The sequence below is a fragment of the Rousettus aegyptiacus genome, unplaced genomic scaffold, assembly GCF_014176215.1.
Source record: "Rousettus aegyptiacus isolate mRouAeg1 unplaced genomic scaffold, mRouAeg1.p scaffold_m13_p_5, whole genome shotgun sequence".
NCBI lineage: Eukaryota > Metazoa > Chordata > Mammalia > Chiroptera > Pteropodidae > Rousettus > Rousettus aegyptiacus.
The window spans coordinates 83,562,475-83,573,999 of record NW_023416308.1 but is presented as its reverse complement, the minus strand read 5'-3'; the positions used below and the strand labels follow the sequence as shown (position 1 = coordinate 83,573,999).

General features: G+C 38.6%; 1 protein-coding gene across 2 annotated transcripts; it reads left to right on the top strand.

Annotated features, from left to right (window-relative positions):
- The first annotated feature begins 2,666 nt into the window (after positions 1-2,666).
- Positions 2,667-8,414, top strand: ZBED5 (zinc finger BED-type containing 5). Of its 2 annotated transcripts, none has more exons than XM_016147329.2 (3): positions 2,667-3,294; positions 4,914-5,032; positions 6,122-8,414. In XM_016147329.2, exon 3 carries the CDS (start codon positions 6,263-6,265, stop codon positions 8,345-8,347), a length of 2,085 nt encoding a protein of 694 aa, XP_016002815.1. In that variant the 5' UTR covers positions 2,667-3,294; positions 4,914-5,032; positions 6,122-6,262; the 3' UTR covers positions 8,348-8,414. The 2 variants fall into 2 exon arrangements, with proteins under 2 accessions (XP_016002815.1, XP_016002816.1); XM_016147330.2 differs by having other exon boundaries at positions 2,668-3,294; positions 6,090-8,414.
- The last annotated feature ends 3,111 nt before the right edge of the window (positions 8,415-11,525 follow it).

The window sequence follows — 11,525 nt, the reverse complement described above, 5'->3', positions numbered from 1 at the left end:
ATTATCAATGTGACATCAAACAAGGTCATGTGATAGTGCTGGGTTTCATTCTCTTCTATAAAACTGAGAGAAAGGAGATGATATTGCATTATTTTCTAAAGAGTGAATAAAAGCCACAATAAAAATTGATAATTGACATGAACTAGTTTGTTTAATAATAGGCAAAACATTAAAATTGTAAACCCATATTTCTTAAGCCTTTAAGTAAGCTTAATTTATAAATCTTGTTAGTCTACAAATCTCATAATCTTTGCATAAAAATATGGACTTATTCTCTACTATTTAACTAATTCACAATGTTACAGACTAAATACTTCTTAAATATTTAACATAATTTGCATGTTCAACTAATCGAATTTTCTTAGACATTTTAAATTACAATTACAAATGTAATACAGCCAGCATCTAGCCAGTGAACTCTTTGTAAGCGTATATATAACTCTTATAAATCTAATACCAATGAATCAATCTCATACATGTGGTCACTAAATTCTCTTAAATGTTTCATACATCTTAAAAGTTAACAAAGCACATACCACCACAATAATGATAACTTTCCCAGAAATAATGGAAACTGTACTAATTACTGCCTTTATATTAAAGGTTACACATTGTGAGAGACATGCAGACATGTCACTCAGATCCTTTTTTTTCAAGGACTTGCTGCCCTGCTCAGGGTCTATAGTGTGATCAGCAGATGGCCTCTGGCTATCAGCTCATTCAGGGTCAACCTCAGCTGCATTCCTGCCCCTCCCGGGGCCCACAAACGCTAACTGCGGGAGGGATGCAATAATGGGGGAGGGGGGTGGACAGACACACCCTGACCTACATAGTGACTCCACAGCAACCTGTCCCATCATCTGCTTCTGGCGAATCCAACTGCAACACAAATTAACTCTTTCAACCAACATTACCATCTCAGGCCTCTCAGAGCAACTGAGCAAATTTGGATAACAGTCGAAATTCTTGTTACTACTTCCAGTGATGATTTTAACTCAGCTCACAGTAACAAACCAAGTTCCTTTTTAATGTTCAGTCTCTACCTGCTTACCCAATATATTACTGTAATCTGATTCACATAATATAAGTTTGTGTTCACATCCCACCCAGACACACCTAGCTTGTAGTTCCCATAACCAGCATTGCACTTAATCTAGGCTGTCACCAATTAGTTTTGGGAACCTGGGCAAGATATCTAACCATTTGTGCTCAATTTCTTCATCTATAAAAGGGATAGTAATCTAACAGGGTTGTTGTGAAGAATAAGTGAACTATTACATTCAAAAGTGTGTAGAACAGCCCTGGGCCCAGACTTTGTATTCAATAAATGCTAGCTACAGTATTATCATTATTAATCTGGGTTCCACATTGTCTGTTATTTTTCTCATCTGTCTCAGCAACCAACATTCTACATAATTTATCAAGCAAGTACAGAAAAAGTTCTTATGTTTCAAGCCCCTTAATAATTATATTTCAGATTTTAGGATCTTGATTAAATCCTAGACCTGACTTCAGTTGAATTTACCAGCTGAATGTTTTGGATTTTCCCAGTTTCTGAAGATATAAACAAGATGTGTGAACATTAAATTGGGAGCACATATGTAAAAGGTTTTCTGAAATATAAAACATGAAAATGTAGGATATCATTCCAACATTATTATGAAACTAGACAATTCCTGCAATTACAAAATGAAAATCTTTGCTCTTCAAATAAAATTACACCCCTTCCCAAAAATGAAACACTTTTGTGTTTCAAGTTTAAAATAATAATTGTGGAGTGCCTACTATAGAGCAAAGATCTGAAGCTGGCCTTAAAACATTTAGGATCAAATGTTGGCTTCTAGTATCATCAATCCTAGGAAAACGTCTATGCAGCAGTCGAAAACTGTTAAATTAAGGGTTCGGCTTTTTTCAATGTCTACGAAATGTATTCACATATCAAACAAGTATATTTAAGTAAAACAAAAGGTACCCTTGACAAGTTGGGGACTTTGTCACCGGTGCAGTGCCCGAAAATATGATTCAATTTTCATTTATCTATTTCTACGGGGCCTCAGAACGCTAAAATATTGCAAACAACGAGACCTACGGTTTAATGCTACTCGTACTTCAACAATTTCCTCCGAGTGTATACATTTCAAGGTGCCAGTTTGGAAAAACCGACTCCAGGTCTCCACGGCAGTTCTCATACAACATGAAAATACAAACCACCAGCCTTTTGCTGTGCTGGTTTTAAAGAGGGAAGAGCATTGAGCTAGTTTAAAATACCCGAATGCTACAGCTAGCAAACTGACTATTCCAGAGGACTGGCCCGCGGATACAGGCGGCCCAGCATTCCTTCGAGGAGTGTGCCACTCGTGAGAAGTGCCAAGACAGAGCAAGAGGACTCTTTCGTCTTTGCAACGGACACTACAGAGACGCCGCTATCCCTTCCTACTACTCCATGGCGGCTCCCCGACCCCATTTGGGGTCACTTGACCGCTCTGGCGCGAGCATCGCGCTGGCGACCGTTAGGCTTAGCTCTTCGCCGGCTCACTAGGGCCCCAGACACGCCGGGGGCGGGCGGGGCGGGGAAGGCAGAGGGCGGTCTCTTCCCGATTCTAGTGGGGAAACAAGGAAAAAAGGAGACAGTTGCGTAACCTGGGCCTCGGGTGCGGTTCGGGGAACAAAGAGGTCGTGAAAGCCCCAGCAGCCGAGCCTCCGCGCACACCTTCGTGGCACTGCGAATCTACTCAAATCACCGCCCCCTGGACAGAGCGCCAGAGCCTATGAACATGCAGATTTCTCGAGTCCAGTCTGGCCCTACGGGGTCACAAACTCCATCCGCCGGTACGCTCAGGCATCTGCATTCTAAACGAGCACCCAAGCTGACTCAGGCGCAGGGAAGTTTAAAAACAATCACTTCAGAGCTGGAACCAACTGGGCTCGCACTAACCTAGCGCGGCGGCTGAGCCACGCCTCAACCGAGCTTGGTCCTTTCCTTCGGTCCCGCCCCACAGCTCAGAGCCGATTGGTGGCGGTGAGCAACTCTAGCGCTGATTGGGCAGTGGAGGAGTCGCTCATGGATGCTGTGAGTTCGGATGCCCCAGGGTGCTAAATTTATCTTCAGACGAGCGACCGCGCCAGCCGTGAATCGGACCTTTATGGAGGTGGCACAGGCGATATCCCTGATCTGAGAGCATCACCCTGTCCCCGAATCCTTCTTTCCTCTGTTTTATTTTTCATTCCTCCCTCCTCCCTCCTCACCCCAGTCTACGACGACTGGCTCTTGACCCCGTTCAGGCCTCGGTGAAGGTGAGGACCAGAGCTGCCACGGCGGCTGAGTGGTGCGCTCTGAAATGGCCGCTGCCTTGAGCTGTGTAAAATGGCGGTCGCAGGCTCATCTGGGGACCGCGGCGCTGCTCTGCAGCCCAGCCGCAGCGTAGGCCGTTCTTTCCATCACTGATGGAGATAAAGTAGAAAGATGGTGTTGGGTGCTGAGACGTGTTCTTGTGGTTGTTAGCCGAGGCGACCGCCCGGGGACGCGAGTAAAGAGTTGAGTAGGCGAGATTGGGCTCTGACAGGAAGCGAGTCCCAGATGTGGCGGTCTGCGGGCATTGCGCACCTGTGACAAGATAGAGCTAAGGATAGCTGGCCCGGGGCGCACATCGAGTTGACCTTTTCAAAACGCATTTAGGTACTGGAAGGGGTATTTATACCCACCTCCTGCCTAGGCTCTCGAAAGAACTGTTCCGCAACCCAGCCTTCCTGCCTCTAAGGGTATTGTTCAAAGCAGGAACCGCCCGAAGGTGAGGGTGAATGGATTGAGCTACCTGTCAGTTTAACTGGAAGAGACAAAAGATGAGGCGTCACTCTGCCATTTCAAGGAGTGGAATAGAAGAAACTTTACTCTCTACGGAGTCCAGAGTCTTTGTCCTCGAGAGATTTGGGGAAGCACCTCTGAAGGGGAGGGGATGAGCCCCTCCTTCCTTGAAAATAAGCTTCCTACTCCATCGTGTCCTCCTCTTACAGCAGAGGAGAGGGATCCTAATCTTTTAGGTCATCCAGCAGTTCCACGAAGTTCTCTTGTTGCTAAATCCAAATAGGGCTGTGGAAAGATAAACTACTTGATCTTTTGCTCCCTAAAATGGAGAAATTGGGCTTTCTGCTGCTGCCAGTTTGAGACTCTCAACTTTCTGGCAGTTGTAACCCATTTCTCCGTGCACCGTGCTGGTACCAGATATTTTAGTACTTGGGAAATTAAAGAATGTCAGGGACACACAAATGATGGCTAGGCATGTGGGTTCAGCAGTTGAACTTGGGTGCTTAGTTATTCACTTAAAAGATATCTTTGTTAACTTAGTAAGGTGACTTAACCTGTGTGTCTATTCGTTCATCTCTAAAGTGGGATTAGTGATAGTCCCAGACTCTTGGATTTGTTTTAAGGGTTAAATGAGCAGTTATGAGGGATTAAGCATTTACTGGCACATTGTAAGCAATGATCATCACTCAGTAAACGTTAGTGACCTGGAAATTGGTTGCTGAGGGTACAAAAATGGTTATAGCAAAAGGCATGTTTCATGTACACGTCCTTGTATAGATTGCTTCCATTTTAGAGTACTTTCAGTGCTTAATTTTAGAGACATTAAGGTGTGACTTTACTTTTAAAAGTTAGATTTAGTTTTTGAAAGTTTTTAATGTAATTCCATTAAGTCAGTGGGTGAGTAAACATCTCAAAACAATGAAATTATCAGGATGAAAATGTTAGCATTTTTACTGTGTTAAGCATCTTCTGTTTCAGTCCAAGATCTGCATTGCAATAAAGAATCATTCTCACTACCTGGATCTAAAATAAATTGTAGTAGATGGTCATCTTAGAGGTTTATAGATAGTGCTGCTTTTGCAGTGTCTAATTTTAATTTTTCTCATTCTAGGCTATTGGTTACTCCCCTCCTACCCCATCCCTTAATTTTATTCTTTTGAAGAGTCTGTCTGCATTTCAAGCTGCCAAAGTGGAAAGTGTGATTGCAGAAGGGAGAACTCCTCATTTCAGGTATCTTACCCTCTAGCTATTAATAGGAAAACCGTTTTGATTCAGGATCTAACATGAGAATACAAAGCTTACTCTGTAGCCATATCATAAAGTTTAAATCAAAAGTAACTATATTTGGATAGACAATAAATTCATATGCCTTAATTTATAAAGCTAGTATATTCTTTTGAGGTCCTAAAATCTGCATTACCTTTCCTTTTAATTATACCTATTAAAAATTGTATGAGGAATAAACCTATTAAAATGAGAGTTTGTTTTCTTTAGGTTCTGGTTAAGTCTTCATCTCTAGTTTAATGAGATGAGGAGTAATCAATAAATATACATTACTTTAAATGAGTCTTAATTTGAATAATATAAATATTTCTGTAGTTTTTTAAGTCCAGAGAAATAGTAGGTAACTTTTTTGGTCTAAGGTTTGTTTTTCAATGTTAACACACAGTATTTAGGATACAATAGAGTTCTGTGTCTTTCAAAACTTTGAACTGTTTGTGCATTTTTAATACAGCTCATTAGTTGCTGGCCCTGAAAGAAGCCTTAAGATGTATAATAGTATCAACAATAAATGTATCTAATGGCAACAGGCATCAGAAAGATAAAAGAGATTCCAAGTTACCATGAGAAGGGATTGGTAAATTAAGGCTACATTGTCTGTTTTTTTTTTGTTTTTTTTGTTTTTTTTTGTAAATAGAGATTTATTGGAACACAACTGTGCCCCTTCTTTTACATTTTGTCTATAGCTGCTGCCATGCTGCAACTACATAGTTGAGGAGTTGCAACAGAGACCATATGGCTTATAAAGACAAAAATATTTACAATATGGTCCTTTACAAGAAAAGTTTGCTAACCCCTCCCATGGGATGTATTCTTCAGGGTCCCTCCCTTAAAAATACACTTATAAAGTCTTCATTATTTCTTAGTTCAGTGGTTCCCAAATTATGTTTTATAGAATATTAATATTCTCTACGTTAATAAGTATTCCAAGGAAAAGGTGCTAACATTAATTTTTTGAAGTTTATCTTAAAATGTAAGTTTAAGACTACTAAATTTATTTCTATAGCTTTTATTTTTATGTGATAATCTACCTTTAAGAAAAGGTGTGCCATACCTGAGAGCACCAGGAAGTCGCATGAGAGATCACCTGATACACGAACGTGTGATGTTCCATCTGCGCATTGATGCATAGGCAGCCTTTACAAATTAACTGATGTGTTGCTATATGTCATCTCTCTGATGATTGCTCGTCTTCTATGTATCCTGTCTTATAATTTCAACACATTTTTGATATTCAATGTTTATTCTAAACTAACCATGTTTTGTACCACAAATACTTTGCCTATGGATCTGTTGCTGAAACAAGGAAGTCTTAAACAAGAAGTAGAATCTTTTTGTTATCAAATTGTGTCTGAATCAAATGATCAAAAAGTTGGAATATTACAAAGTGAAGATGAACAGTTGCAGCCTTCAGTTTCTAAAAAATCAGAAGGTGAGCTTTCCAGGGTCAAATTTATGTCCAGTTCCAACAAAATAACAACATTTAGTAAGAAACCAAAAAGAAGAAAATATGATGAAAGTTACTTGTCTTTTGGATTTACTTACTTTGGAAATAGAGATGCACCTCATGCTCAATGTGTGTTATGTAAGAAAATTTTATCAAATAGCTCTTTGGCCCCTAGTAAGCTTCGAAGACATTTGGAAACTAAACATGCTGCATATAAAGACAAAGACATAAGCTTTTTCAAGCAACATCTTGATTCACCTGAAAATAATAAACCCCCAACACCTAAAATTGTCAATACAGATAATGAAAGTGCTACAGAGGCATCATACAATGTAAGTTACCACATAGCCCTGAGTGGAGAGGCTCATACAATTGGAGAATTACTTATCAAGCCTTGTGCAAAAGATGTCGTGATGCGAATGTTTGATGAACAATACAGTAAAAAAATAGATGCAGTACAACTATCAAACAGTACCGTTGCACGTCGAATTAAGGATCTAGCTGCCGACATTGAAGAAGAGCTTGTTTGTAGACTGAAAATTTGTGATGGGTTTTCCCTACAACTAGATGAGTCAGCTGATGTTTCAGGACTTGCTGTGCTGCTTGTGTTCGTTCGTTATCGGTTTAATAAATCTATTGAGGAAGACCTACTTTTATGTGAATCTTTGCAAAGTAATGCTACTGGTAAAGAAATTTTCAACTGCATCAACAGTTTTATGCAGAAACATGAAATTGAATGGGAGAAATGTGTTGATGTTTGTAGTGATGCTTCTAGGGCAATGGACGGGAAAATTGCTGAGGCCGTCACCTTGATAAAGTATGTGGCTCCCGAAAGTACCAGTAGTCACTGCCTGTTATATAGACATGCACTAGCAGTTAAAATAATGCCTACTTCTCTGAAAAATGTGCTAGATCAGGCAGTACAAATCATCAATTATATTAAAGCTCGACCACATCAGTCCAGACTACTAAAAATTTTATGTGAAGAAATGGGTGCCCAGCACACAGCACTACTTCTAAATACAGAGGTGAGGTGGCTTTCCCGAGGTAAAGTTCTTGTAAGACTTTTTGAGCTTCGTCGTGAACTATTGGTCTTCATGGATTCTGCTTTTCGATTATCTGATTGTTTAACAAATTCATCTTGGCTGCTAAGACTTGCATATCTTGCGGATATTTTTACTAAATTAAATGAAGTTAATCTGTCAATGCAAGGAAAAAATGTGACAGTTTTTACAGTATTTGATAAAATGTCATCATTGTTAAGAAAATTGGAATTTTGGGCCTCATCTGTAGAAGAAGAAAACTTTGATTGCTTTCCTACACTCAGTGACTTTTTGACTGAAATTAATTCTACAGTTGACAAAGACATTTGCAGTGCTATTGTGCAGCACCTAAGGGGTTTGCGCTCTACTCTGTTAAAATATTTTCCTGTAACAAATGACAATAATGCTTGGGTTAGAAATCCATTTACAATAACTGTTAAACCAGCCTCGTTAGTAGCACGGGACTATGAGAGTCTGATTGATTTAACATCTGATTCTCAAGTGAAACAAAATTTCAGTGAACTTTCTCTAAATGATTTTTGGAGTAGCCTAATTCAAGAGTACCCAAGCATTGCAAGGCGTGCAGTTCGTGTACTTCTTCCTTTTGCTACAATGCACCTATGTGAAACAGGATTTTCATATTATGCTGCAACAAAAACAAAATATAGGAAAAGACTTGATGCCGCACCTCATATGCGTATCCGACTCAGCAACATTACTCCTAATATTAAGCGGATATGTGATAAAAAGACACAAAAGCACTGTTCTCATTAAAATTGAAGAGATTTGCATGTTTCTTGATAACCAAATATAAGATTAAAATAAAAGATGATTTACTTTATTTCTGGCATTTGGGGGTTTTAAATAAAATTACTCAGATTTTTTATATTTCTTAAGTTTAAAGAAAATACCAAAAATTTAAACATGTATTATTGGTATTCACATTATAATTTCAAAGGGTTCTCTGGTCATAACTGTGATAATGTTGATCCATAAGATAAAGTCTCAGTTCCTTTGCATAACATAACCTCTTTGGGATCTAATGCGTACCAATCTTCCAAGCCATTCCTCTGTAGCCTGCCAATCACATGGATTTTCTTTCCATTCCTTAAACCTACATATTACACTATTCTGTGCTTCAGATCTCATATTATTCCTTCCCCCTTTTGCTTCCTGACCAATTCCTGTTGGCTTTGCAACACGACTGAATTTATCATAAGTACTTTCATTCTCTATCTTTCTGTTTTTGCCTTATTTTTGAGTCTGTTTCAACTATGGACTGCCTGGTAGTCTCATGATTCCTAGTGTAATTGGACTGAGCTCTTACAAGGTCTTATCCAGCTCTGTGTCTCCATTATTGGCAAAAGGCTTTACTGAAGTAGATGCTCAATAAAGGAAATAATGTCGATGAAGGGGGAACATCAAAAAATGGAATATGGCATTGTGGTTTATATTTGTATATTCTGCATGTTTACAGAATGCTTTTTTTTTTTTTTTTTTGGCTCAGTTACTCTTACCTAGAAGTTGGGCAGAAGTCACTAAGGAATATCATAGCTCTGATTCACGCTAAACTATTGGAGAGAGGAGGAAGTATTAAGGACATTTTTCAGATGTTTCCTTTGTTCCTCAGTTCCTGTATATACTTTTGCAAATTCCTTACAATGTAGCCTAAATTAATGAGGCATTACTATACTTGAAGATGATTAGACTTGAAATCTGTGTCAATTCTTAGAATACTATGAAAATTTTCTGACATTCCTGTCACAAGGCTCCTCTTCCTGCATCACATCACACAACACAGCTCAACTCAGTGTTCAATATTTTGTGTTATTGTAATTAAGAGCTACTGCAGATAGCCAGTGTTTAATCTTACTTATCCAAACCTATCTCCCATTTTGGGGAGTAGAAGTACCTCCCCTTACTAAGGCGGTTTGTGGTAGAATCACTAGATTTGGTACTTGCTCCACTGCTCAACTAGCTGTTTAACACTGGACAATTGAACGTTCCTGAACCTCAGTTATCTCATCTGTAAACTTAACAATTATGACTTCTTTGAAGGATTGTTACTAAGATTAAATGAGAATGTATAAAAAACTAAAAGTAGGTGATCAGGAATAGGTGTACAACATATATTAGTTCCCTGCCATATCCAACTATGTCTCCGTTAAACTTCACTCCACACTCATCCTAGTCTTGAGATTTTATTCTCTGGAAACTTAATGGCCTTCCAGGTGTTAGGACCTGACTTAACCTGAGGCAGCAAGATTAAGCATTTCTAGTCCAGGTTTTTTTCCCTTTGTCACATTAAGAACCTATTTATATGTCAGGTGCCTTATTAAATGTGTGTATGTTATCTATAATCTTTACAACAATCCTAAGGGATTAGGTAATTTTTGAATTTGCCCAGGGTCACACAATAACAGAACTTAGTTCGGGTCTTTTCTAAAGATAGTACTTTATGCAGTTACTACTACCTTTCACATTTTTCTAAGCATCAAAATAGTGACTTTGTAATATAGCTAAAATTTCCTACTAAAATCTGGATATTTCTTTGAAATTCAGTGATTTTTTCTTTAGATCAACCAAAATTTGCAGTGTCCCTCAAAGAAAGACTGCTTATTTTAATAGAAAAGTATGTAAAGATGGGGATTAAATTGTCAAGTAAAATTAATTCTTCAAAAAGATTCATCATAATAACTCATACATGCAATGCTTTTTGTCAGCCAATCCCAGAATTAAATCTACCCTACTATGAGAAGCATGAGTAATGCCATAATGTCTACATCGGGCTGATAAACTCAAGTTTGATAACTGGATCCCTTAGGGGATTGCCGTACCTGTGCCCTTGATTAGGTTACTATCCAGGATATCAGTCTCTTGAAATAGAAGACTTCTTGTGCTTTCCAATTTCCCCCACTAACTGAAAAGTCTGGATTCCTGCATTTAAACTAAAGTCTGTTAACTGGGACCCTGTCATCTGCTACTAGATCTCTTCAATGCTGACCCTACCCAACTTCGTTCTTAATACCAACTGCAAACCTATTTTATAACCTATCAGGACAAACCTATGAATACTTTGCATGGCTAAACAAGAATGGACTTTTAGCACATGAAGGTGGGTCTAGTAACTGCTAGATGTTAGGCAAGTCCAGTTCCAGGCAGCAACTTCAGATTACCCTAACCTACTGTAGTTAGCATGAATGAATCCCCAAAGAAATTTTTTTTCTTTATGATTAAACCCTACCAGAATTGGCCTTTAAATAAAACTAAAGCAAAGTAAATCTTGAGCACTGTCACACTCCTTTTCTTTTGTACTTAGCCCTTTGGTTACTCTTGCCAGTGTTCCCTAAGGCTTCAGATACTAGAGGTTCTATCTGGAACTAGAGGGAAACCTATGACAAACCCTTTCATACAAAAGCAAAAACTCACGGGAAGAAGTGGGTGGCATTCTACTTAATAATAGAACAGATATTTGGGGACTAAATATTCTTGTGGTACCCTCAAATGCCCACTACTCTTCTGCTTGTGTATGAAACAGTAAAGTTCCCGTAATGTGTCCAATCCAAAAGGACTTTCCCACTTTTAATCCCTATATTGCAAGTAATTGAAATTATCTTGGTTTCTTAACGAGGATTGTTTCCTATGTCAATCTTGCCCTACTACCATACATACAGAAACATACATACAGTAATCTCTTGTAGCTAAAACTTCTTTTGGATCATTCATAGGATTTAGCAAATGTCTAATCACATAAAAAGTGCTCAGTGAATTGAATTCCATAGCTTAAAGGGTAAAGTATTGATGTGAATTGAAATACAATTCATACTATAATATGAAAATGAACTTTAAAATCCTTAGCCCCACTTAAATGGATAAGGCAGTAATTTATTTGCCTTTCAAAGACTTCAAAAGCAACATTAATAAGCTCCCTTGTTGCCTTAAAAATGCAACT

Bases quoted from the DNA above. Each gene is read 5' to 3' on its own strand.
- ZBED5 (XM_016147329.2), top strand. From the start codon at position 6,263: ATGATTGCTCGTCTTCTATGTATCCTGTCTTATAATTTCAACACATTT.